The 27,536-nt window shown below is 37.3% G+C and overlaps 1 protein-coding gene across 2 annotated transcripts in view; it reads right to left on the reverse strand.

Moving 5' to 3' along the window:
* LOC104641024 (putative ATP-dependent RNA helicase DDX60) overlaps positions 1 to 27,179 on the reverse strand; it is a 43,693-nt gene extending 16,514 nt beyond the window's left edge. The window contains exons 1-27 of one of the 2 annotated variants that reach the window (XM_075751836.1): positions 26,876 to 27,179; positions 25,537 to 25,938; positions 25,332 to 25,401; positions 24,718 to 24,895; positions 24,234 to 24,575; positions 23,627 to 23,734; positions 21,956 to 22,117; positions 20,942 to 21,100; positions 20,298 to 20,439; positions 19,031 to 19,192; positions 17,542 to 17,644; positions 16,705 to 16,820; positions 15,455 to 15,618; positions 14,165 to 14,417; positions 13,286 to 13,449; positions 11,062 to 11,214; positions 9,850 to 9,999; positions 9,379 to 9,498; positions 7,878 to 7,973; positions 7,053 to 7,168; positions 6,020 to 6,165; positions 5,718 to 5,827; positions 5,506 to 5,610; positions 5,305 to 5,433; positions 4,365 to 4,492; positions 2,591 to 2,749; positions 1,189 to 1,333 (exon numbers count right to left, since the gene is read on the reverse strand). In XM_075751836.1, the coding sequence (XP_075607951.1) occupies positions 1,189 to 1,333; positions 2,591 to 2,749; positions 4,365 to 4,492; positions 5,305 to 5,433; positions 5,506 to 5,610; positions 5,718 to 5,827; positions 6,020 to 6,165; positions 7,053 to 7,168; positions 7,878 to 7,973; positions 9,379 to 9,498; positions 9,850 to 9,999; positions 11,062 to 11,214; positions 13,286 to 13,449; positions 14,165 to 14,417; positions 15,455 to 15,618; positions 16,705 to 16,820; positions 17,542 to 17,644; positions 19,031 to 19,192; positions 20,298 to 20,439; positions 20,942 to 21,100; positions 21,956 to 22,117; positions 23,627 to 23,734; positions 24,234 to 24,575; positions 24,718 to 24,895; positions 25,332 to 25,401; positions 25,537 to 25,921 (4,065 nt within the window). In that variant the 5' untranslated portion in view covers positions 25,922 to 25,938; positions 26,876 to 27,179. The remainder of the gene's footprint in view (positions 1 to 1,188; positions 1,334 to 2,590; positions 2,750 to 4,364; positions 4,493 to 5,304; positions 5,434 to 5,505; positions 5,611 to 5,717; positions 5,828 to 6,019; positions 6,166 to 7,052; positions 7,169 to 7,877; positions 7,974 to 9,378; positions 9,499 to 9,849; positions 10,000 to 11,061; positions 11,215 to 13,285; positions 13,450 to 14,164; positions 14,418 to 15,454; positions 15,619 to 16,704; positions 16,821 to 17,541; positions 17,645 to 19,030; positions 19,193 to 20,297; positions 20,440 to 20,941; positions 21,101 to 21,955; positions 22,118 to 23,626; positions 23,735 to 24,233; positions 24,576 to 24,717; positions 24,896 to 25,331; positions 25,402 to 25,536; positions 25,939 to 26,875) is intronic. The other variant, XM_075751838.1, reaches the window with a different exon arrangement.
* Between the last annotated feature and the right edge of the window lie 357 nt (positions 27,180 to 27,536).

Here is a 27,536-nt window from a genome sequence, read left to right on the forward strand (position 1 = left end):
GTAGCTACATGAGGCTGATACTCTTTTGTTCTTGTTTGTCATCTCTGCTCGGTACCACCATCTCATCTCACTAGACAGTTAGAAGCTTCTCTTTCCCCAAACTCAGAAATAGCCCTGAATTAAGCTTTTCCAGTATTTTCTGAACTTAACTCTACAGTTAAGTGCCATATCCAAGCTAATTCTTCACTGCCTTTACCCATAGGCAACTGTGGGAGGCAATGTTCCTTCCATGCTGGCTGACAGCAGTCCAAAAATGCCATTGGGATCCCAAGTTCCCAGGATAAGGAATCATGAAAATTTTCAAGTTCAGTCCCAATACACAGATCTCTTTCAAGACATACCACAATAAGCAGAAAGTATTATCAAGACACTTGATCAAAATTTTGAGCACTTTTTCTCTGAATTAAGAGCTATATATCACAATTACTTTTTTAAATTAAAAAAACCCACCAAAAAACACCAGCCATGAAGACAACTATATGAACCAGAGTTATGTTTCAGGAAGTTTAGACCAGAGGGGATCTCATTAATCAAGGGCTGCTACTGCTGGAAACCATGTCATATAAATCTCTCTCATAAGTTACTCCTTAATTATTTGTATAGAAATATATACATTAATATTTCTGATGGACATTGCAGGTTTTCAGTGCTTTTCTCAAATTTTCTTTCCTCAGCAGGCATAAACACATTGAAGATCATGGAAAATTTTGCTTTGTGGGAACTAGAACTTTTGGACCCTAAAATAATTTATTATTTAGTATTTTTACAAGGTATGACGGGCTTAAAAATGTTTTGATAAGCACACAAAGGTACCATATAGCCTATGCTGATGACTCAGAAAAACAGGAGTCAGATCTGAATCGATAAGTAATAGAACTGCATTGTTGATAGTTCATGGAAATTAATTAATTGTAGTATACATCCCAGGACTCCTGTTACAAGGACAAGTCAACATTTTTTTATTTGGCAGAAAGTTGTCCATACATCTTAAAAATAAAGTTATCTAAGATTGATACCTGGAATTAAATTTAAATGGAAATATTCAGAATGTTTTGTGAAGTCAATGTGTACTGTTATGAAGTACAACTGCATCACACATTATATGCATTTTACCTACTTATGCACAAATTCATGCACTGTAGACATACAAAACCAAAACCATGTTATAATTATCAGTGAATTACTTACACCTTCATCCACTGCTTTAGGATCAGCATAAGTACACAGAGGAGGGATAGCAGTTAGCCTTTTAAGTCTTTTTTGTAACTGTTGTTTTGTAGTCAAAAGTACCACCATGTTTTCCATTTTACTGGAGCTCAACTTTTTGGTATCCCTGTATATAATATACGATTAAACATATTATTTCTGTAATTAACATACATTTCTCAATTTCAAAATATTATTTGGGTACTGAAAGATATAGACTCATTCCCTTTTAAACCATAGGCTCAAACACGTAGGTAGATCTATTATTGTAAATTTACTGACAATTCTAACAGCTTCCTTTTATCATGGCTTGTATGCAAAACAGCAATTAATTCTGGGTGAAGTAGAGAGGAAGAATTATGGTGATATACAAAAATGAAGGAAGATTAAGACAGCAACTATAAGTACCTCATTTAGCAAATTAGTAAGTGAACAAGATTGCACAGTAGAAGAATTAAACATGAAAGAGAAGTGTGATTGATTTTCTGCCAATAATGACATGAACTGCAAGGATTTAGGACAGGATTTGAAGAAGAGTGGAGAGGGAAAACTATTTAGAGGCAGATTTTCAAGCTACTTCAATGCCTAAATATGTGTCTAAATTGGTACTGGATTTTCAAGTTCTCACTACTATTAAAGTCAGCTAAGTTCATTCTTTCATGATATTATGTCCAAAGAACGCACTGTAAATTGTCATGATTAGGACAGAAAAAACATGATGCTTTATGTTGCTGACAATCCTGATAACTATAGCCATATTTCATTTCCAAATGCCTTATAAAAATCCATACTCTATGATCACAAAAATCAGGAAAATTCAAGGTTAAAGGGGAATCAAATATAGTACAATCCAAGCAAAAGGCTGACAAATATTCAAAAAACATCTCACCAGTCAGGTGAACCTGTGCTTCAGAGATCCACCACTGTAACAAGTCATGGTGAGACTAAACTATGAAAATACTATCCCACAGTGGCTGACCCATCACCAGGGTCAGATGCTACACTGTTTTTAAGAGATGGATGACAAAAGTTACTGTCTGGAGAAAGAACCGTTCTGATATCTTGGTATCTCAGTAGTGAATTATTTCAAAGTAACCAGTCTCACATACTCATCTCTCTCTGATTCCTATGTTGTGCCAGCACCTTACACAGTGTCAGCAACGCTGGTATGTTCCTGCTGCCTGACTATGCACTAGGTACTTCTGATTGATACCTGCCATACAGTTGCTCCTACTGTGTGAGCACAAAAAGGAGCAGGTACTACTATACTGCAAACCGGATGAATGTGCTGCTGTAAGGTACATTCCCCAGAAACAATTTGTCACAAAAATATGCTCTGTCATAATATGGAAGCTTTTAAATAATATATAGTTATAATACTTACTGAGGGTTGAATTTTATTAGCATTTTATTCACTTTTCTTAGTTCGTCCATTAAACGTTCTTTTTCCCTCTTGGTATTAGGGTTTTGTTCACTCCTTTGCTTTTTCAGCAAATTGAGGAATACCTTCCTGGCTGCACATTCCACTGAATTCACGTTAAATCTTAAAGTAAATAATATATAATATACATCAGTTAGGTGAACTATAATAGAGTTTTTATTTATATGTAGTGCTGTTACAATAATATTCAGTGAGCCTTATCATCTGACAATAGTCAAAATCTAATCATTAGAAGCATATGCCTATTCCATCTCAAAATCATAGTCCACATTCACTTTCAAATTGCTATTATTCCAAAACTGACTGGTAAAATGTAAAATGGTTCTGTCCAGAAACTATCTATAGAAACTATGTTCAACTCTACCTTTCCCTAAGCTGGATACTTGGGCATACAGATAAAGCAAACTGTAGCTTAAGTAATTTTAATTTTTCTCAACTACCCAGTTGAGAATCACTGCTTGTCTTGGTCATCTACACAGCTGTTCTTCCTCATAGCTTTTTCAGTATTGGACTGTTTGGAGTTTAACTGTCATGAAGACTTCTCCAGCTTCACTCTCAAAAAGTGATTTTTTTATTCTTGTTGCAGCAAACAGATCCTGTTAACTAACAGCATACAAGGTGTTGGCAACACATGGGAAGGCTGCATCTTAGTCCATTAAAATATTCATAAGTCATTCAAATTTGAATGTCACCAAGAACAGGAGCAAAAATTGAAGGACTTTATCCTTTTATCTAGAAAGACCAAATCTAGATTTTAAAGCTAGGAGCCTCTTAACTTAAAGAGGCTAAAAGCCTCTTAACTTAAGCTTTTCACATCTTCAGGGATGACAGACCTCAATAACAGTCATTTGCCATATACTCTTCCCCCCCGCCGTCCCTTTGAAGCTCAGACTGAATGATCTCATTTCTCTCTGTCATTGAGTTTATTCAGCCATAAGGAGTACTAAAGTGGTGCCAGCCTGTTCTTTACCTTGGTGGCTTTAAAAGAAAAGAAAAGCAAACTCTAAGTACTGTTTTATCCCTACCACCAATGGCTACAATAGCAATTTGCCTTCTCCAGCTCTGATACCTGCTCTCTCAGGAGTCTCCATTAATTCCATGCTAACATAACACCATACAGGATGACTGCTTTGCAACCTCTTTAATCAATAATGGCTTAGGGAGAAAAAGCTTACCAGCACCAATGAAGCATAAATATCCATCTATTACTCCAAGTCACTGTCTGCTACTTGTGAGGGCTATTCATCTCCATCTCCATCACGATTTCTCAGGACTGGGACATTTAAATAGAGATTTTTTTTTTTTTTTTGTCCCAACTCTTGTCCCTTATCTAACTACAAAGACACTGGGGAGGTCTACCAACTGCTGTTACACTGCACCTGTGCCTTAAAAGATGTATTGATGTTAAGGCACAGCAACTGAGAATCTGACTCATTTTAATGTGATTCAGTTTCTTCTAATTTTCTCAGACATCATGCATGGATTTTACCCTTTCCACACAGTAATTAAATGCTCCCAGTTTTATTTTGGTTAAACTTTTAGTGCCATAAAGATGCATGGGCTGATAGAGCTTGTAGGCCTTTACTTTGTATGTTTTACATTAGAGGCAACAAATACCATATAAATGGCATTTGCCAAGCCATATCAATGATAATCTCTAAACTCCATTTTTCTGAATATAGGCAGTACACATAATACATGGAATGTAAATACTTACATAAAAAATATGGCAGGCAACTTATCCATCTCATGTAATTTATCAACAAAGCTTGCAAAACGCTTCCACTTTTCATGTTCTGAGCAATCCACTGGTTTTGGCTTAAGGTGCTCCAGTAGTTCATTCACCTGACCAAAGCAGTATTATTGTGGAGATTTTAATGGCTGGCCAGAGGCTAACAAATATGAAGACTCCATTTTCCTGTGTCTACTTCTATCAGCTCAATTTTTTTAAATCATTCAGAACTGCAATAGCAACATATAGTTTACAGACTAAAAGGTCTGCAAGTTATCAACTGACTTTCTAAGAGTTCAAAATGCAAATTGTTGTAGCATTCATTGCTACCATCACTGTGAAAATAATAAAGTATCACTCACATACCGATTATGATATATTTTCAGATTTAAGCATCATATTTCAAGAAACTTATTTTTTCACCAGATATTCTTTTTTTTTTCCTTTTTGTCAATTCACCACCTCCTCATATTCCTTTTTATGATATAGGAATAGGTGGCCTCCAGTCAAGGACTTGATTTTCTGCTCATTGCTTTAATTTCTTTTACATGGAAACAGATATACTGTCTGTGGTTACACAGAAGGTTTCAAATGAGCAGCAAAAAAGAGGTAGACTAAAAAAGCAGAGCAATGGTACAATATTCTCACCTACCTCTCACTAGGAGATACCTAAAAGAATCAGAAATTGAAATCCCACAGCAGTATCAGAAGTCTGATTCCCAGAGAAGCTGGTGAAAACAACACCTTGAAAATGTTTATGGAAATGCCACAAATATTAGTGCTTATCTTTCAAGTACAGCAGCAGTTACACCTAGTAAATAATAATTATGGGAGAATAAACTCCCATAAGTATATTATTACATATAATTATTATTATTTTAAAGCTGTACCAAATCTTAAGAAAGCACCCTGCAACAACTGTTACCTTCTGTCTTTGACCAAGCACAATCCATTTGCTTAGTTCTTTCTTCAGTTCCTGTTCATATTGCCTCACATCTGCCTTTTTTATTACTACTATATTCTTGAAAGAGACGAACTCCTCAGGATCTAGCTCCTGGAAAACAACATCAATGTTAAACATTAACTGTTTTTTTGATATATTTTGCCCACAGCTGTGTATACACACCTGTGCTCTTGGCCACTCTTGCCAGACTTTCACCATTGTGTCGTAAAGCTGGATGCTCTCTCGTGGAGACAGAGAAAGATCTGAAGGAATGCCATAGTTCTCAATCTGCAAGGAGTTTAAACAAAAGAAAAATAAAGGAATCATTTTGATGGAATCCATTTTGCCTAAATGTAACAGTTGCTAAACAACGTTGGCACTGGTATTATGCTTACATGATTGACTGTTAGTGCAGCACACGGATGACAATGCTCAATCATAAAATCATTGCCCTTTAGAGAACACACATACTTTTCCAAATCATTGTATCTTTCTTCATACAAGACTGTGAAGAGACAAAAATGCTGTCAGGATGCACTTGGTTGTTTTAAAAGCAAGTACTTATTCCTGCAAGATTTGTTTTTCTTTAAAAGAAAAACCAAAACAAAATACACCTAAATTCACACACCGTGATTAAAGTTTTTGCAGAAATAACACTAAAATTTATTTCTTAGTTACAAAATACTCTGATACACACCTAGTCTAACACGGTATGATTTGTTTTGTTCTGGTACTTTAGATTTCACTTTACATTTTCTTGTAAAGTTCTTTTCAGAGGTTGTAGAGCTTCCTTCTATTCTATTCTCAGCATGTTGCCAATACCTTTTCACAGATTGTAACCACCTACAGTGCAAGAATAAAATAAAAATAAGAGTTGTAAAAAATATTTTAAGGAAATTGCTACAGCTATAATAGATTAATTCCTACAATCTGCTCAATTTCTCCCACAGAGTTTCCAGTCCCCCTCTCACAATCTTCAGTGCAATTTTCTCCAGCTTATCCCAGGGTGCAAATAAAAAACTGAAATAGCACCATTACATATATATTTTTTTATATATATATATATATATATAAAAAAATATATAGTGCAGGTGTCTTCTCTGATTCGTGATGGACAAGTGTGCTTATCAGGCTTTGGCAGTTCAAACAGATGTAAATTAGAATCATAGAATCTTTAAGGTTGGAAAAGACCTCTAAGACCATCAAGTCCAACCATCAACCCAACACCACCATGTCTACTAAACCACGTCCCAAAGTGCCACGTCTACATGGTTTTTGAATGCCTCCAGGGATGGTGACTCCACCACCTCTCCGGGCAGCCTGTTCCAATCCCTGACCACTCTTTTGGTGAAGAAATTTTTCCTAATCTCCAATCTAAATCTCCCCTGATGCAACTTGAGACCATTTCCTCTTGTCCTTTTGCTAGTTACTTGGAAGAAGAGACCAGCACCCACTTCACTACAACCTCCTTTGAGGTAGCTGTAGAGAGCGATAAGGTCTCTCCTCTTCCTCCTCAATTCCTCTGCACAGCTCAATTATAGGGTCTGAAGGAATAGTAGTACGTGTTCTCATTACAAGTTAAGAGTTGCAATATTGTTTTGTGGTGGACTAAGGACGGCATAATACATATAACGCTATAACTCCAAATCAGTTGCCTCTCAATAGTAATTGATCTCTCTATCTAAACCAGCTCATATCTGCTTTTGTGAGCACAAAAATTCTACACGTACTCTGTTAGGTGTTCTGGGTTACTGACAGTAGCAGAGAGCGCCAAAAACGGACATCGAATTGTTACCAGAAGATGCTCCCAAACCTCTGCTCCAATTTCACCACCAAGACAATGGACCTATGTTTTTGGGAAAAAAGATTAAAAGAAAAGAAGTTTTCCTTATCAAAGTGAACTCATAACAGGAGTTGTTTTGTGTTTTGCAAAATAGCAAAAGTTTGGCAAGATTGGTACTGAGTAATTCTTATGTTGTAGCGAATGAGCATGAGATCCAAATCAAATGTCTAGTAAACCCCTCTCCAGACTTCACTGGATAGAAAATTAGTTTAAATTTCAATACTACATTCACTGTTTGTATCCTAGATACTCACTGGCATCATTAGCAACTAATTCTATATACAACAAAGAATACAGTAGGAATTTTAAATTTAGCAAGATTAATCATTGACTTCTTCCCTGAAAAAATTGACAAATACCATATGGTGTGAAATGTTTATGATCCCAGTCTGAAATGCTCTATTTGTGCCACTGAGACTCAGTGGTGGTTTTTAGTTTTTCAGTTGATTGATTGGCTTGAGAGAATAAAGGAAGTTCCTGGTAGCTTTGACTGAACTGTATGTCCTCTTGAGGACTAACAGATTTTTAAGTTCTTTCTCTGGAGTACATAAAAACCATCAGTGAACAGGAAAAAGCAAGTCTGAAATAATATTTCTGAAAGTTGTTTTTTTTACCAGCAATAACGCATGTAATGAAAAATTGGAGTCACCAGCATCTTTCCTCAAGATTTTTTGTATATTTGTTCAATTGGTTACTATTAAAAGATGCTTACCTCGTCAAATATAACATATTGTATCCGTTTGGTCCATTTCTGGCAACGAGGAGACAGCATCAAGATTTCTAAACATTGAGGCACAGTCACTAGTATCTAAGAAGAAAGGTTAGTAAAGCATTATTTTCAAGTAAACTGATGAATCAACTATAAGTAGATTCTAGAGTTAAAAAGCATTCAAAAATGTATATGTATTTGATTTCAAGGTAAGCAAGAATGAATGAATGATTTGTGACTGCTATCTATCTTCAAGAAGGGCAAGAGAGAAGACCCAGGAAACTACAGGCTAGTCAGCCTCACCTTGATTCCCTGGGAAGGTGATGGAGCAACTAATCCTGGAAATAATTTCCAAGCACATGGAGAACAAGAAAATCATCTGGAGTATTCAGCATGAATTCACTGAGGGGAAGTCACACTTGACCAACCTTGAACAACTTCTATGATGAAATGACTGGTTTCGTAGATGAGAGGAGAACTGTGGATGTTGTCTTCAGTAAGGCTTTTGACAATGTCTCCCATAAGATACTCACAGACAAGCTATTGAAGTATGGGCCAGATGAGCAAATAGTGGTGAGGTGGACTGAAAACTGGTTGGAAGGCTGAGCCCAGAAGTTTGTGATTAGTGGTACAAAGTCTAGCTGGAGGTCAGTAACCTGGGGTCAATGGTGGGTCTGATCCTGTTTAACATCTTCATTAATGATCTGGATGATGGGGAAAAGTGTACCCTCAGCAGGTTTGCCAATGACACCAAACTGGGAGCAGTGGCTGATATGCCAGAGGGTCATGCTGCCATCCAGAGGAACCTAGACAGGCTGGAGAAATGGGCTGACAGGAACCTCATGAAGTTCAACAGGGAGATGTGCAAAGTCCTGCACCTGGGGAGGAACAATCCCATGCACCAGTGTATGCTGGGGGCCATCCAGCTGGGAAGCGGCTCTGCAGAAAAGGACCTCAGGGTCCTGGTGGACACCAAGTTGAACAAGCAGCAATGTGCCCTTGTGGCAAACGTGGCTAATGGTATCCTGAGCTGCATTAGGAGCAGTGTTACCAGCAAATCAAGGCAGGGGATCCTTCCCCTCTACTCAGCACTGATGAGGCCACACCTGGAGTCCTGTGTCCAGTTCTGGGCTCCCCACTACAAGAGAGACCAACCTAGTGGCCTTCTGTGATGGAGTGACTACATCAGTGGACAAGGGATGAGCTACTGATGTATTCTACCTGGACTACTGTAAGGCATCTGCTGGATGCTGGCAACCAAAGGATTTTAATGTTTTTTCTTTTAACAAGAGCAAGTAATCAACTGCACATCCCCTGAGGATGAATAGGTAAGGTTGTATGCCATAGACTCAGAGTTTCTGGTAAGCAGTACAGGTATGCTTAGATTTTTCCTGAACTTTGTATTTCGTAACGGCACAGTTGTTATAATCAGAATTAACATTTTCAGAAACCAAATGGAATACAGAAGTAATTATTAGGTGTTAAAACACCCATAAAATTATACCTGAGAATTCATGACATCATTGCGATAATCTCGCGTGAAGACTCCACACACTACCAATCCATCTGGAAGTTTCTTGGTGAATCGACTGTATATAGTTCCCACCACTTGGTTTACAAGGGCCTTAAATAAAGCAGGTCATTAACAAAACTAGACAGTGTCTTTCTAAAGGCATACAATATTCCAAGACATATGAAAGCATTCAATTTTAGCATTGATATTAATGTACTATGTAATGTACTATTAAGTCGAGACTGTCAACAACGTTAACTTGTAATATTTTGAAGATTTTTTGTAAACATGCTGTTTCTAATAAATGCAAATGTAAAACCAAACGTAGAGATTCCTTTTCTAATAAAAAGATATATATATATCAACTAAATTTGTGTAACAAGTTACCCTAAATAGTTTCAGAATCATACTGAGAAATAGCATAGTCATACATACACAATATGTAGTAGGATGCTTCCTTACCTTTGTAGGAGCAACATATACAACTACTCCATCATTGCTCATTTTCAGAACTTTTTCCATGCAATAGTATGATGCATATGTTTTTCCTGATGAAGTGGGAGCGACAATCACTGCAGACTCATTATTATCTACAGCATCGAGAAGTTCTCGCTAAGAGAAAATCAGTTACTTAGGTCAAAATGTCTTCTTATGAAGTTCTTATTGAATAAACCAGCTGTTTCTGTGAAAACATCTCTTATTTTTGCACGTAGACTTTATATAAAAGATTTTAGACTGCAGAAAGTTAGAGCTAACCTAGTCATTTTATGACTGTATTCTTCTCTCTTAAGCTGTTAGTGGGAAAAAAAATGGAACTACAAATTATAACTTGTCCATTTCAATTATTTGGTCTCAGATACTGATACCAGAACATTCTGAGTCCAAATCTGGACATTTTCAAATTAAAAATTAAAACCACTTAACTCAGCAGTGTGTAATTTAGTTCCAAAAACTTCATTGTTTTATACAAGGGAGTATTTTCTTCCTGCATTATAACAGTTACACCAATACTGTCAAAAATCTCTCTTCTGCTCCTTGCATATAGTGTTTATTAATCTGTTTTCTTCCCTATTATTGTCTTCCTCCATGCTCTATCACCTTACCTAGGTCTGTGAAAGGATGAAGCGGTACAGAAGAGGAAACAGAAATAGTACTAACACTATCTTTCTCTATCAGCACGTATGCCAAGTCCCAAGAAGTTTTTCAAGCAAGTGACTGTTTTGCAGATATGGACATGCAAAGCAGCAAATTCAGCTGGTCTCCTCAGTCCAATAAAAAAAAAAATAAATTCTGAGTTAGACTTACTCTGCTTTAGACAGAGGAGTTATTTCTCAACTCAAACTATGGGTAATTCTTTAGGGACAAATGAGCAGAGGATGAACAGACAGAGATTATCCAAATGGGGCATTACCACCAGCAAATATGATAATAAGCAGTGAAATCCCATGGATTCGGCATTTCTTATGCTGAATTCCTTGGGCCAAGCTGTCTGTAGAATAGCTCTCAGTGTAGAAAGAATATGGCATACAGTTCAAAGTGATCTATTGAATTTGTTAAACTTGTTAAAAAATTAAATTTGTTAAACGCTGTTCTTGGCAACTAGTATAATATGCATTTTTAAATGAAGAAAGATCATTTCCATTCAGTTTATGCAAAAAGTTTGTGTCTCATTACCTGCCATGTGTCTGGTATGAAATGTTGCACTCGGGGATCTGGATCATTTCTCTCTTCTCTGAGCAAGTAATAATCCATGTATTGTAGCTGAAAGCGAGCTGGACCCACTTCAATAGCATAATTGCTTATATTCTGATCATTATTTTCTCCTGTCTATACGGTCAAACAAAAATCCAAGTTGGTTTGAAAGCTAGCAAGAGATTAAGAAAATGCCACATCTTTTGCTCTGTGAAAATCCACAAGCTTTGAAAAACATCCAAGTGCAGGTGATTTCTAAACAATTTCTTGCAGAAATCTACACCACATAGCCCTATGTCAGGGTTATGCTTGTATCTCTTCAAAGGAGACTATGTTCTAAAAGTAATGTCTTCCACAGCCGGTGGTGGTGTTGGTATCGTTTTTGTTGTCAGAAGAGCTAACAAAACTGGCTAGCAGGCAAAGCTCAGCCTCTTCAAGCTATTGCCTGCCAAAGCCTCCTCATCCTATATTTATATCTCTTCTTCAGCCTGCCCTGACCCCTTATGTAATGAATCACAGTTGCAAAAGGAAATTCAATATAAAGACTGTGATCCCAAAGAATTGTATTTTTAAACAATGTTTGTATACCCTAAGACATACCAAATCTAATGTTCATGGACCCATCTGGTTACAACATCTGATCCTGAAAGCTGTACAGAATAGCGTTACATGTGACAACATACACCAGAAACACATAATAATTTTGATTGTCTAGGATGTCTGGATGTCAATTAATCCAACTCACTGCCAGAGGCAGGTGCAATTAAATTAGGTCACTTAGGGCTGTGTTCAGCCAAGTCTTTACTGTCTCCGAGGATGGAGATTTCGCAACTTCATCAATTTCTTGAAAGAAATATTTTCAGTTATTCCTGAAAATTTCAGTTATTCCTAAAATTCCCTCAACTTTGCAAAAGTAAAAATCAGAAACAAGCAGCTGCAAAAACAAAAGTAGATGCAAAATGCACTGATGACTGATCTAGAGCCCTTTTGAGGGAGACATTAAACTTGTCAACATATCCCTTCTACCACCACAAACCTTTCTAACAGACCTTTTGAGATCCTTGGATCCTACAGTTCTGCTTCCTGAAACTTAATATACTCTATTTGGGGCACCAAACACCTTTACAATAACTATATAACCAAGAGCAAACAATCATCGTACACCAGTTGAATTCAAATAGAAAAAGAGACAAATAATTCCCACTCTTCCAGGGAAGGAAATTTCTTACAAAACAATCACTTCTCCTCCCTCACCTCTTAGTCCTGATCCTCAAGGAAGGATGATAATCACTTTCCAAAAATAAGCTTCCAAAAATTCTTAACTCTACCGTGCTGAAAAATGAGACACTGAAGTGATTGATACTGGTTTTATACTTCACTGTAATCTTCCTTCCTTTTGCTATTGACTCCATTTTCTGCAGGCTGTGAGTTATATCCTCCCTCTTCTGCCTGACAGCCACTTTAGTATCCCCTCTCCCTAATAATATCCCATCTGCACGCAAAGGTATCAAACTGCTCTTAACACTAAATCAGACAGTGGGCAGGTTCCTAACATGCAGAAAAGCACAAGGTCAATCCTTAGAGAATTTACTTCAGAGCCAAATTCAGTGTAGCTACTGGTGGTCTCAGCTGTGCTAGCAAGGACAAGCAATTCAGTATCCGAAACTGTTTCCTTCAGAGGTGATCAGTCACACCATAACAACAAATAGAATAATTTTCATCCACCTTTGCAGTCTCAAAGATTTCCTTATCTAAAGTAGCACATTTGGGCCTGTTAGAGAGCAGGTGCTCATCACTTAGCTTTTAACAGTTATTTTTAACATGCAGAGTTCAGCTGATGCGATGAATCAAACAGCAGGTACCTCTGAGATGTCTAAGGCCTCAGGCAGACATAACTAGAGCAAATTAATCTTGATGCATGTTTCACAGGGTATCTTTGCAGCCATATAAAATTCTACTTACTAAAGGGGGAGTGGCCTATTGTGCCAGCTAGCCCTCACATCAAGTAAAGAAATGTATCCATGGAACTAAAGAAGATTAATATCTGAAGCAAGAATAGATAGTTCCAAATCTTACGGCACACTACAAAATACAATACGCTCAATATAGATCTTCTACATACTATTCAATGCTTAAGAAAACACTGTTGATATTCAGCTACAGATCCAGTTGCAGTCATTACAGTCATTACAGTCTATAAAGTTACCTGGCCAGATAGAGAGCATGCCAAATTCTCAAATCCAAGAAGTCTTAGATATCTGGTTAGCTTTTGTCGATGTGGTTTCTCCAAGAGATCTTGATATTTTTCAAGTAGGATATGAATTCTCCTCATGACATGAACAGCTTTGCTTAAATCTTTAGATTTGTTACCTGTAAAAAAAAAAAAAAAAAGCCTACAGTTATTTGAGAGCTAACAGTTATTTGAGAGCTATCATTGGGAGTCTTCTGCTATTAGGTATTTTTAGAACAGACCTTATCTGTCCAACCACACCTATGACAACTTAAAAATTAATTTTATTTAAAGACAACTAAATGAAGACAACCCACATTCCTGTGACCTCCTCAAGGAGTGCCACTGAAGACCAAGCACCCAAATAATTCTATCTGCTTCTGCATGCTCAGCTATAAAAGGGGGTCATATTTCTGACGTCTACACAGTAACTGAGCTCCCTCATTTCACTTTCCTGGCCCACAAAGTTGTTACTCAATCTTATTAGCAACATATTTTGCTCCAATGTTTACAACTATGCTCAACACCTTCAGAGCAGTGTGTCTTTGGACGCTCCTGACTGAGGCTATGGATTAAGCAAGTTAATTCTGGTGAAGCAGGAGGCCACGAACCATGATAGCACAGATTTCATCATTCAGTTACAATCTAATTTGATTGGATACTTTCCAGCTGACTCAAAGAGTCTTGAAATTGCAAAAGGGGACCAGAGCCTGATAATATTTAAAAACACCTTTCATGGTCCTGAAGCAGGGCTGTATTTACATGTCTTTACCCCAGCTGAGAATGTCTAAAGTCACTCACTCTTGGTTAAAGGGAGTGGAAGTTAAATACTGATCATGAGTTTGGCTACCATACCTTGCTCTCTACAGTGTTCCTTCCACACTTCTAAACAGGCAGAGAGTCCTGTCATTTCTACACTGAACTTCACAGATTTACTTTTAAGGGTCTTGAGAAACTTCTCCAATTTATTTATTCCAACAGTCAGATTTGCTTTTATTTCCTTTTCAGTTGGTATACATAAGGCTTTCCATTGCTCCTGTTCTTTCTGTTCTTCTTTAATTTTTAGTCGCCTGTTGTTTTCCTCTGCAATTGTTTCCGCTTTACTTTTCTGTCCAACAAAATGAAGATATTTAAACAAACCATCACTGTGTGCAAGCATCACCTAAAAAAAGGTTAATCCATAAACTCAATCACAGCAGGTACATTATAGTTTTCAATTCATCTCTGTGATGCATTGTGTTTTGGGAATTGTTTGAAATAGTACTTCATTATGAAGGAGATGATAGATATAATTTCTGAATCGAAATATGTTGCTTGAAAGAGCTTCCCTAACCTTCATTTTAAGTCAGTATAAAGCATCACAAGTAGTATAAAAAAAGCACAAATGTGGAAAAATAAAATAGCAGATGTCTGAAAGTTAAATTTCAGGCTTTTATTTTATACATGGGTAATAGTAATTCTGATCATATTGAGATGCTTTTCAATAAGTTAAATAAGATTCAGAGTTCAACCTTACTTGAAGTTAAAGTTATTTTATATACAGACTTTTACAGGTAATTCAACAGGCCATAATCATTAATCCATAATACAGTCTATTATGAAATACTACTCAAATTACTATTGCTCAGTATTGTCAGCGAGTATGCAAGTACAGGCTACATACACTGTGATGTCTGAAAATGTTCACATAGTTAGGATTAATTGCAATACCTACAGGATCTTTCACACAGAACGTTTCGAAATAGTACAGGGAAATAAATAACTGAATAATGTGTTTTCCAGTATTTCTCAATAGTTTCTTATAGTAAAATTAAATTCATGAACTCCAGTTTCCTTCACTCCACATCATAATACTGGGCATGAGCCAAAAACCTATCAGCCTTTACAGAGCTCATATTTATTAATGTTTTTTTATTTACTTGTGCCTGTTAAAATATAATCACTCATCAGTATTCCTAACTAGGAACAAAAATACTTTTTCCAATCAGCTAAATAAATTTGAAGTGCAAAGGCAATTTAAATTTCTTCACCTGAGAACTCCTAGTACATTCAGAATATAAAAGTTCAGCTGTGGGACTTATAGTAGAAATCCTTTCCTGGATAAGAGAAAAAAAGATTTGGAAAGACCAACTTAAATATACTCACATGCTTTTTTTGTGTCTTTTTGACAGCAGCATTAGCATTCCGTGCCACATCCTCTTGATGTACAATAAGTTTTGAAGTGCTGTCTTCCAAAGTGCTTCCATAAAAGTGACGAAAAGTCTGTAACTTTTGTATTTGTCTTCTTTCTTTTGGATCTTTGGATTTTGCTGCAAATAAATATAATTGATTAAAAAAAATACTCTGACAGAATTCCAGCCTGATCTATTTTCAAGAAAAGATACCTGGGTAATGGAAAAAATTCCTAAAAATACCTCATTGACCTAAAGGCCAAAATCACATTTTGAAAGAGGCTGGCTACTGAAACTCACTGAAATCCAACAGTACTTTGAATTATCTGAGAGACAGTCAATAGACTCAAATTCAGAATACTTTAGACACACATTAAAAATATTGTAAAACTTAACAAGCCAGGATGCCTGGAAAGAAATTATAACTGTTCGAGCAAAATGCCTAGACTTCTCACACAGTCCATGAAAATAGGAAAGTGCCTCCCAAAGGCAATTCAGATGATCAGAAAGAGACCTCTTCCCCATGAAAACAAGACTCTGCTATCAGAACATAAATAAATAAAGCTGCTGGAAGAACACTTATGCTAGCCAATGGAAGGTACTGAACTGAGCACATGGATACTTCCACACTCAAGCCTAGGTATTTCCCTCTGCCCTAAAATCAAAATTACTCAGTTTCTGAGTGTGAAGATCCATCCCAGAAGATCTTTCTGGTTTTCACAAGAAAGACTGAGATGACACATGCCAGCATTCAGAGTATTCATGCAAGGCACAGGAGAGAGAAGGCCCTCTCTCCAGTGAACATAAACCTTCAACTCCAACATTATGGAAGGTGCTCTAGCTACTATTCCACAGGTTATGCTCTCCAAACTTCTTCCCACTGAAATCAGTGCACGGAAGAATGAAAAATATCATCCTGTCAGAAAGATGAGCAGATGGAACCCTGATTTCATATGTCAAGTGGTGCAAATACCCACTCAGGAAACAACATTTCTAAGTGACTGAATTCTGTTATACTCCTTAGAGCTATTTAAGTTAATACACAATGCATAAACATAAAGCACAGGCACATCAGTTTAAGTATAATTTAGCTATTGCAGTAGCTCTAGTTTGGCAAGTATTTATACAGTTGCAAATATTTTCTGAAATGAGAACTCCTTCTCCAAAACCACAATAACCTTTATAATACTGTTCTAGCCAACAGGTGGGCCTTATTTTTCTTACCATCAGCATAGCACTGTACTCGCTCATATTCCTCAGTCAAAGGTCTGCCAGAGTGCCAGTGACAAAGCTCATCAAACTCCTTGTATTTAGTAAATGAAGTAACTGCAGGATCATTGCTGAAACATACAAATGTTAAAAGGAGCAGAAATTAAAAGCAGTTTCCAGCATCTCTAATGAAACATTCAAAAACCTGGCTATTTATCAAAACACAATTTTACTGTGGCAGAAAAGCAGCATAGGTTTTAATTCTATTACAAATACGGTTTGTCAAGATAGTCTCAGTTTTTCACAAAGAATTACTAGCAAACAAAGTAAACCCCCATTTTTTCAGTTATTTTCACACAGATTAATTGCAGAATGCAATGTAACTACATAACTCACACACTGGCTAAAAAATACTCATTGTGCAGCAGAGAACCCACTTCCACAAGTAGCAGAGCAAATGTAAAGGATAATCTCTTCCTACTTTATTTTCAATATTTTTATTTAATGTTTTTCTTTTCCTGAAATCAATTGGAGCTTTGCAATTTAGCATAAGGCCTTTCAGAAAAAATTGTACACTTAGAAAAACAGTTCCAAAATGTAGAAGAATCAAAGTCTATAATGTAAACAAATAACTGTATGAAAAAATATGGATATATTGACTCTTATCCGTTCTTGTTCTGAACTTTCTGTTAATATTTACACCAGTACACATAAATTGTGCAATTTCACCCAGTCATAGCAAAAGCACTTTTACATTTGTACAAATTGAGCATAATATGGATGTAAAGTGCAGGGGAATAGAAGATAAGCCCATATAATGTTATTATAATGAAATAAAACTCATATATGTACCTTTCTAAAACAGGCAGGTCTTTCAAAATATCGCCAGCATATTCTTCAACAAGATCAGATTTCACTGAGATTAGTCCAATGTTAGGAATTTCTTCTTTATAGTCTTTAAAGTGTAAAAAATAATTAATATTGTTTATTTAGGAATATATCTAATTGCATATCATACTTGAAAATTCTGTCAAGTTACATTATAAATGAAATTCAGTAAAGTAAAATTTGCTAAAAGTAAGCAGCAGTTCACTAGTTCCCCTTTTCCTGTTTCTTCTTGAGCATAGGAAGAATAATGAAGCAGACATCATTATTGCTTCCAAGTAGATATTCTCATAATCCATTTTAGACACCTACGTTAACTTTTTGAATGCTACAACCCATCCCATTTCATAGGCATGTACTTTCCTGCACTGATTCTATAAAGACCACAGTCTCGTAAACATGCACTTTCAACTGCACTTACATTAGATGACTAAAGATGACTTGTAACATTGCACATCCTTCCCACGTTTGAAGTCTAGCCACAACTTCAGTCTTCAAGGTTTCCAAACGAGATACAGAAATAGGCAACAAATGCTGTGCCAGAAGATGCCTTAATATCCCACAGATAACAAAGAAACTGTCTTTTTTGCCCAGTAGAGCCCACTTTGCTGACTTGACATCTTTGAAACCAGCTGAAGAATACTCAGTAGAATTATATTCCAGCCTTTACCAAATTTCTCTTCTAAAGATTTATACAATTTGATAGGTTTAAAACAAACATTTCAAGGTTGTAATAAAACTGCTTCTCAAGAAAAGTCAGGTATCAGGCAAAAATCTCTACCTACTCTTTTCAGATGTTCAGAACAGGCTTAGTAAGCGAGGGAAGAAAACATTTTCTAACCCAACTATGCACTTCTCCAATTATGGGCTACTAAACCGGATGATAGAGTAATTTAAGGCACTTACCAGCAAAACACATTTCTACCATCTTCAAGGACTGCAATGCAAGCTACAGTGATGGCTGGACTTTCTACCAGTAGGGCAACAATTCTATATTTCACTTAATTCGCTGCTCCCATGCCCAATACCTTCATAACCCCACATCAACATGTACAAAGATGCTCTTGAGAGACAGTCTTCCTGCAGCGTAATTGTTCTTTTAATTATGAGTAATTATTATGCTTTTTACTATTATTTATATTACACTAATCATAACAGTTTTTACAATACATACAATAGATTCGGGCTAGCTATCATGGAACTAAACCCAATTCCTACTAAGTCAATAACAATACTTGTGCTGTCTACAGTCAGAATTTCACCCATGAGGCCTGGTCAGACTTATTTTGGCATCAGCTGCAAGTTTTGGTAGTGGGTTGAAAGGAAGGAGAAAAGGATCCATGAAGCATGGATTAGATTTGTGATCAGGACAAAATCAGATCATTACTACTAGAACTTTTAGAGATAGCAATGAAGATCATGCTTCTAACTATCTAATTTGTTGAGTTGTTAGTACCTCTAAATAATGTCGATTCTCGTTCAAGAAATAGTTGGGAGGTCTTTCGTAGTGGGAAAGCATCTCCAAAACTGTATTTCACAGCCAATTTTGTTACAGTGTTCCATAAACATTGGTATTCATTCTCTATTTCTTTCCCCAATTCCTTTTCGAACTCTAATCCTGCACAGGGAAAAAAGAAAGAAAGAAGAAAGAAAAAGAAAGGTGCTCTAAAATTAAAAGCTTCCTCAAACAGAACCTACGTATTCAACTATGTAGCATCAGGCACAAAGACTTCAGTCTTATCCAAGGCCTTTAGAATAGAATGTTGTACACTCACAGTTTTTAATACCCCAGGGTATAAATAACTAAATGTACTGAGAAGATCTATTTTGGAAAAACCACCAGATTTAGACTGTGGAAGTCTGCAAGCTCCACAGCTAAAGAAGTGTTTCTCTCACCTTTGCCTCCTGCTGGGTAGAATTGCTAATTTTCTTTTTAGTGCCCAATAATAGGTATTATTATAAAAATAAATGTTTCAGATTCCTAATTTATATTTCCTTTAAAAATTCCTCTACACTTGCTTTACAGAGGTACATACAGGACACCTTGTGACTGGATTCATAAAGAAAAGGTTCTGGTTTACTATCAGACTCATGGCAGAGGATTTCAGGTAAACAGAATTATTCTGAAAGAACATTACCTACAAATCTTTTTCCACACTTTCTTGCTCTGTGAGCTTTTGTAACTTTTTAGTAAGTCTTAACACATCTGATGGTGTTCTTAAAGCTCCAGCTCCCAAATTCATGTATTTATAAGACAATATATGATTTTGTCTAAATCAATCTCATCTGGAATTAAAATTATCCAATGTCACAGTGACAGCAGGGGTAGAATCTAGTTTCCATTCTGACTGTGTTGCACTAAGACAAAATGAAATTAAGAGAAAATTGGTTAAAAACCAGAGTTGAGAATCCCCAGTAACAGTGACCCGGAGCTCTTACTGCCTATGCTATATCACTCTTCCTTTGCATAAGTACAGGTGGCACATCACAGATATGACATGGTAAAGTATTCTGAATGAGTACTGGTGAAAGACACTTTCATATCTGATTTTCTAGACTTGGCTATAGAAAAAAGTTTCCCTATTATTCCATAAAAGGTATCCATTATTATATGGGTAATTAGATAATTGTGCTCATTTCTGCTCGTACAAGCAGTTTCATTCTCATTTTGTAGCTTAAGATTGGAAATGTAAGAAAGAAAACTATTAAACAAAGATAAATACCTTTAGTGTATTCGACCTCATAGTAATGTGCAAGATTTATAAGCAGTGAATCATCATTTAAGTCTGGCAGGTAAGTTAAATCCAATTTCCAATCATTTGTATCACTTAGCTGTGTCAGAGCAAAATGCGTACACAACTGTTGCTGTTAAATAAAGCAAACAATTAATTCTTATGGAGCACCTTTTCATGCGGAGGGATCAAAGCATCTCCAAAGCAAGGTTAACTACCACACATTTTATTGACATGAAAAACAACACACTGTTACTTAACTTCTCTGTGATCAGGAAACTGCTTTCACCTTTCTCCTTCACTGTAATAACCAACTTTAAACAATAAAAAGTCCTGCCATCAGACTTCCCATACTGGATGAAACCAAAATGTCCATTTAGCCCAGTACCCTAACAAACACTGGCTAACTGGAGATGTCTAAGAAGAGGTCAAGTATAGAAATATTGCCCCAAACATTCTCCTAGCTCCACTGATTAGTGGCTCACAAGATTCCTGAACCAGGTAAGTTTTGTTTCCAGCAGGTATATTACATTCTTTGATCTCATCAGATGACTAAAGTAGCATATAAAGGAAAATGAAAACTGAAATGACAATTGCACCTGATGCCAGGGGAAGTAAGACAGTGCTACACATACCATTTTTATTAATGGTAAAACTTGCTGAGTCCAGAAGAAGTTCATGATCCTAATCTGAGCTCTCTGTGCAAGAGGCATATGAAGAAGAAAAGCCACTGTAAGACATTGCATTCTACAGAGGTCTGCTGCTTCTTCTGGAGACAGGGGTTTACTTCTTCCCTGTTGAGAGATGACAGATAAAAAGTTAACCACACCCTTCAGTAAAATAATTGTGTTCACCTCTACTTAATTCAGTGGTTTGCACTTTGTTATTTAAACAATTTGTATATTGTAATTACTTGTGGATACACTCACTTCAAAACGAACATTCTTGTAGTACTGGTGGATGTAGATCAGTTATAATGTAAAAAAAAAAATCTTCTGAAAATATGATTATGAAAATCAAGACAAAACTTAAAACCAATTGTCAGTGTGTCTGGCTAGAAGTGTTACTATTTTAGGAGGTAAAGTTAATATCTAGATATAAGCCCATGCTCTTTTCTCAACTGCACAGCAAAAAGTCTGCACAGAAATCCAGCTATGCTAACTACTCATGGCTATCCTGTAGTCCACTGAATAGGTGTGTCAAAATATTACTGATATATTGCATCTGTGTTAACTTGATGAAAATAAGGCTTGTAGTATGGTCACAAAAATGATGTCACAACTGCATCTAGAAAGAAACCTTTTTTCTGAAATGCCTTGCTAACTTGAGCAAAAGCTAGTATGTGACTGAACGTTAGGAAAAGAAAAATAATGAGCGCAACTGTCTTCTAAGGTAAAAATTCTTATGGAATTAATTGTTCCTAAGGTAAAACTTCCCTCAGGAACAGCCTCAGCAGCAGGGGGCATGGAACTGCCCACAGACAGACCATGCTCCTTTGGAAAAGCTGTGGCCACAGTAATTACCTGAACCAGACCACTTACAGAGTGCAGCTGAGCCTCTCTTCAACTTGGGATCTAGGACGGTCATCTCTCCTGTTAGCAAAATGTTGACGGTCACTGTGCTGAAAAAAATACTAAAAAAATTCTTACTCTTGCTGATTGCTCTGTCTTTGCTCCCATGGAAGTATTTGCATTGTCCAGCATGTTGCTATATATTTTTAATCCCACGGCACAAGCAAGGACACAGACCACACGCCGGATGTCAGATCCTTCAGGCCACAGTTGTTTCAACAGACAGACAGTCTGGTGAACCTGTAGTCATAACATTATGAATAGCACAAATGACCGCTAAAATAAAAATTACCAAAAAAAAGCACAAGTCTTATCCTTTACAGAGTTCCATCAGAGAAGGAAAAAAAAAGATATGAAAACCATAGAAGGAAAAAGGGACACAATCATTAGTAAAAATAGCTTTTTTGTCACGTCCCTGAGGGCACCAACAGCCCAGACTGTCCCTGTCCAACCCCAGGGCCCCATTTCAGCTCATCAGCACCATCAGTCCCTGCCTCAGCGATGCTGCAGCAGTGCCAGTCTCCAGCTCCCCATAGCGCAGCAGGCTGACAACCCAGTCTGGCCTCAGCCCGTTCCCGCGGAGGTGCCCAATGCCCAGGGTTCAGCTGCCCCTCCAGCTGCCTTGCTCCTGGCTGGGGCAGTGGGACAGGCCCTGGCTATCAGGCCCTGCCCTACCACCTCCAGGGCAGCTCCCATGGCCCCGGCCCCCAGGGAGAAGGCACCTGCCCTTGCTGCGCCCTGATGTTTTTCTGCTCCTAGGGTATCTGATTATTGAACTTGCCTCAGGAAAGATAATCATAATCAACCAAAATATTAGCAGTAGCCAGGCAGCTGTTTTTCTACTGACTTTAAAATGCTAAGCAACTCCATTTTTTTCCAGACTGAAAAAAATCAGCTTGCTGGACCAGTATCATTCCCACTGCAGTCCAGGGAAGCCTTGCTGCTGTTCTCTGCAGGAGCAGAAGTACAGTCACAACACTGCAGTGTAACTTAACACTCAGAAAAATGGCAGGGGTATATTAGGAACTGAAGGTATAACATACACATAGAAATACCAAAATTTTAAGGTTAAAATATTGTAAAATGAGATTAATGAATCCATCGCTTTAATCATGCAGCCACAGACCTTGCAACTGTAATCAAGCTCTTAGGAAAAAAAAATCCCAGATTGCAAACACTTTTACAGTTAACAGAGTGTGCAAGCCTTGGCAGCTGCAACAGAGAGATTTAGATTTTGAGATGTCTCTACAGACAAGGTTGCTGCTGGCAACAGCACCAACTCTTGCCCGCCACTGCTGAATGTACCATCCCACACCCTGCCCTCAGGAGCCGGCTGCTGCCGCGGGGCTGAGGCAATGGCCACAGTGCTCCCGCAGGGTAGAAGCCACAGCCCCCCAGGTGGCTAAGGGTGGGTTCATGCCACAGATGGTGTTTTCTGCTGAATGGGCTGGTTCCCATCTACTACAAGATAAAGGCAGTTGCCAAGATGGAAACTTCCCTTAAGTGACATCCCACCGATCAGCTTCTGGCTGAACCATCCTATTTTAGTGAACTTTAAAGAAAGAAACAGCTTCAAGCTGCTGTAAAGAAGACTGGGCACAGAGGAGACCTTCTCAGACTCAAGGGGTCATTTCAGGATAAGGAAGAGAGACTCACTTCTGGCTAGGAAAGAATTTCAGGTAAAGGAATGGAGGAAGACAGTCAACCTGAGGAGAAAAAAAAGAAAGAGGATCAAAGAAGTCCAATTACCTCTTTTTGTATGCTTTTCAGGCTCAGCTTGAGATGTTCATATAGACACATGAATAGTTCTTTGTACCTGACTAGGTTTTCACAGGCATATCGCAGATCTTGTTCATACTAAGAAGTGCAGAAGTCAAAGTCGTCAAAAGTAAATAGATAGATACAATGCATCAGGGACTACTAGCCACTGACAGAAACCATTTAGATATATAACAATCCTCAGCCTCCAAGAAACATCTCTTCTATATAAAACTCCTTTAAAAACCCACATCCCTGGCCTAAATGCTAGTTTTGTTCGGCATATTACAAGTCAGCTAAGACATATGATACTGAAGATACAGGAAAGGCTGTATCTGAGCCTACCACATCTTAAGTGAACAAGGATGAAAAATGAAACTAGAGAACAGGGCAGGAATTTGCCACCAATCACAATGTTTGCCTGTTAAGGATTTCAAGACTAGTAGATCAAAGATACATAAAATGAGCCACGTATCAGTCATATGAGCCATATATCTTACACATACAATATAATATTTATATTGAGATATTTTAATTAAATCTGCTAAGTAGAACTAACATCATTATTGCAAACCAACAACAAAGCTGTGTAACATACCTTTTGAAAAAATAATCTGTGTTTATACACACTCTGAACATGATATCCATAAACTCTAAGAATATCATACTCCTGTCCTGAAGCAAGCACAATGTTGATTTTCTTTGACAATGAATGAGCAATTAAAATAGATAGATAGTCTGTTTGGAGAGAGGTCAGTCCTATGTCAGATACAACGATGAAGTAAGGATAGTTTTTCCTCAGAAAAATCTCCCATTTGGATGATAAACAATTGGAAAATTCTGTATGAATGGTGGTGCCTGTGTTATGCCTCAGGTGTTCTATTAATGCAGTACGTAAGAAAAGACAATGAGGATATGGAAGGTACATCTGTTCTGCATCCTATGGGAAATAAAAGCAATGAAATTATTCAGTTACATTTGTTGACACAATTAACAGTTTCCTAATTCTGATTAGAATCAAGCAGTTGATTTTGAAGGAGTGCAGTGGTTTAAACAGTACACAAGTGTTACTCGTTCAGTACCTTGAAGAAAACAATGACATATTTTGCTCCTTTTTCAGTGAAATCCTGCAGGAAGCATTCAATTTGGTAGAAGTAGTTTAGATATTGTGTTTTCTCATCTAAAAACGTAAGTAGTAAGGAATCCCCATCTATCACAAAGAATTCAGACTCAACAAAGTCTTTTAACAGACTAACATACCTGAAAGAAAAAGGAATAGCATGTACGTTACATTACTCCAAGAAAAGTTGGGGACATGGAACAGAAGAAATTTGCTTACTAATAGATTTTAAAATAAATGTTTTTGTTAATTAAATCAACTAAACATTAAATGTATAAATTTATTCAATAGCAAACCATCTTTCTTGGATCTAAGGTTAGTCCTAAATAGCTTGCAATCCTTTCAGTTATTCAATGTAATAGCAATTGTCTCCTTTACAACTGCGGATACTTTTGCAGCATCTGAGGCTTCTGTGACTTACATGGCACCTCTTGTCCGTGTCTTCTTATGCAGACAGGTGACGAGCACATAGCATCTTTCTCTAAGGGGTACTACACTGTGATGTCTACTTAGTTCAAAGAAACTATTTCTATTACCATTTATTACATTTCTTTCCATGAACCCCATTGTACTTACTGAGCTCTTGATAGAGATGCCCAAATGTGTAGCCTCAACTTCTCCAGAACTTCAACATGTTTTCTTATTTCTAAAATAACCACATACATGGTTATTGATAGAACCATATAACCATAACTCATCAATTAATTACAAAAGAGCCAAAAGGTAAGACACTGCAATAAAACTCACAGACACAATCATAAACTAATTAACAGCTCCTCACCAGGGCTTTGGGAATCACATTCATGCTGGAGAATTCTGAAATCCTTGCTTTCAGTTTGTGATGCCTGCTCTGTCACTTCTTCAGTGGTCGAGAAACCGTAAGTGTTACTGTAATCTGGGTCTTCGGCTTCTTTTTCGCTGTCTTCTTCCTCTTTAAGCAACTGTGTTACAGCTGCTTCAGCTCTGTCACTGATCTCATCCTCCTTATCACTGTCACTTGTACTCTCACTCTCTTTATCTTCCTTTGTTGGAATCAAGCCTACTTTCTCACTGTCACTACACTCACTATCCTTATCATCATTACTAGCATTCTCATTTGCATCATTATGAAGGACTTTCTTGAAATTGCCTTCTGCAGAATCCATCACAAATCTTGATTCTGGCATCGGAAAAAAAGAAAACCCTAAGTAATCAAGAGAAAATTTTCAGGAAATATGGTATGCTCTGAGGCTTCAATCATTAAATTATCTACTTCATAATCATACTGGAATAAAATTTTAAGAAAAATCAGAAAGTATTTTGTGACAATCCCATATCTTAATTTTTAAATCAATAAATATTTTTATGAACTATACAGATAAAACAGCTTTTGTCTTTCTTAAAGTTTACTAAAGAGGAGCATTACATATCTGTTTTGTGCTTTGCATGAAGGGACCCTTGGGGCAGGGGTTAGCCATACTTTGCTATATTAGCTATAGCTACATGGCACATTCCAAGGAATGATCCATGTTTCCTGGTTCAAGTGACTTGTACCCACACAGTTCATGCTAGTTCAGTCACAAATAGGCACACTACACCACCTTCATTGCATGATAAGGGTAATCATGGTTTGGTATCAATCCCACTTTTTAATTCAGTTAGTCTTATAACCTTTCTTAAAACCTTTCTTTAAAAACTAACAAAAGAAACTAAAGTGCAACCTCCATTTTTCAGATTTCACAAACTCAAAACTAAGCTGCAATTTTCTTTTTGATTTTCACCTTGCATTAGTTTAAACTCCTAGCAAATGAATTTGCAGAAAAAAGAAACAAAAATACATTTTTATTATCTACTTGTAAAACAGTCACAGTGTGCTACATTACAGTGGTGTGCTTAACGTAACTTTAAAGTTGAACTTTAAAACCTATTTTCCTGAAATTTATATACATACAGCTATTTATATACATTCAGCTACAGAAAATCACCTTTTGTGTACCTGCATATGTACTTTTTTGTCAAGGCAAAATAAACCTGAGACTTTTCTCCATTTTCTTATCTAAATTGAAAAAGCTGCATCTAAGGCTTGAGAACACCATTCTGGGATGAATCGTGTATTTTTGCATGCTAAAATTGTCACTTACCTAGAAAATGGTCATCACTACTTCAGCAATCTCCTAAGCAAGCGTCACTTTCAATATCTGAAAATTTAAAGTTAGCCATTCCCAAAGAAAGCAAAACTATCTGTACATACTCATGTATGGGACTGCTATATTTCCTTTCAAAAACAAGGTTTTAATTCTTTGCTACATCAGTGCTTTTCTGCAGTGCACACACTAACATCTGAGATGCCTGGGGCTACAGTGTAGGCAGAGGCAGCCAGGTAGCTTTGACACCCTGCCAGCACTCCTGCTGCCCCTCCACCCTTTACTGCCTGCAGGGTTCCAGATGTTGCCCTGCTGCAAGCTGTCCAGCCACCTCGTCCATCCCTAAGCCAACTGCAACCCTGACGCAAACCCCAACCCCAGCTCTAGCACCATGCCTAAACCCAACCACCGCCCCCTCCCCCAGACCTAAACCCAAACCTAATCCCAGTTTCAGTCCCAACTCCCACCCTAAAGGCAACTCTAACCATAATTTCTAACATAGCCTGGACCCAGACAGTACCTGCCGCCGCTGCCCGCTCCGGCTCTGCTGCCACCCCACCTTTAAGGTGCCACCGGCGGGCGGTCCCAGGTTTGGGCCCTGCCACTGCCCATCCCACAGCTTTCACTTTCCATTCCCAGCGTTGCCTGGGTGCCAAGT

The sequence above is a fragment of the Balearica regulorum genome, chromosome 4, assembly GCF_011004875.1.
Source record: "Balearica regulorum gibbericeps isolate bBalReg1 chromosome 4, bBalReg1.pri, whole genome shotgun sequence".
Lineage (NCBI taxonomy): Eukaryota > Metazoa > Chordata > Aves > Gruiformes > Gruidae > Balearica > Balearica regulorum.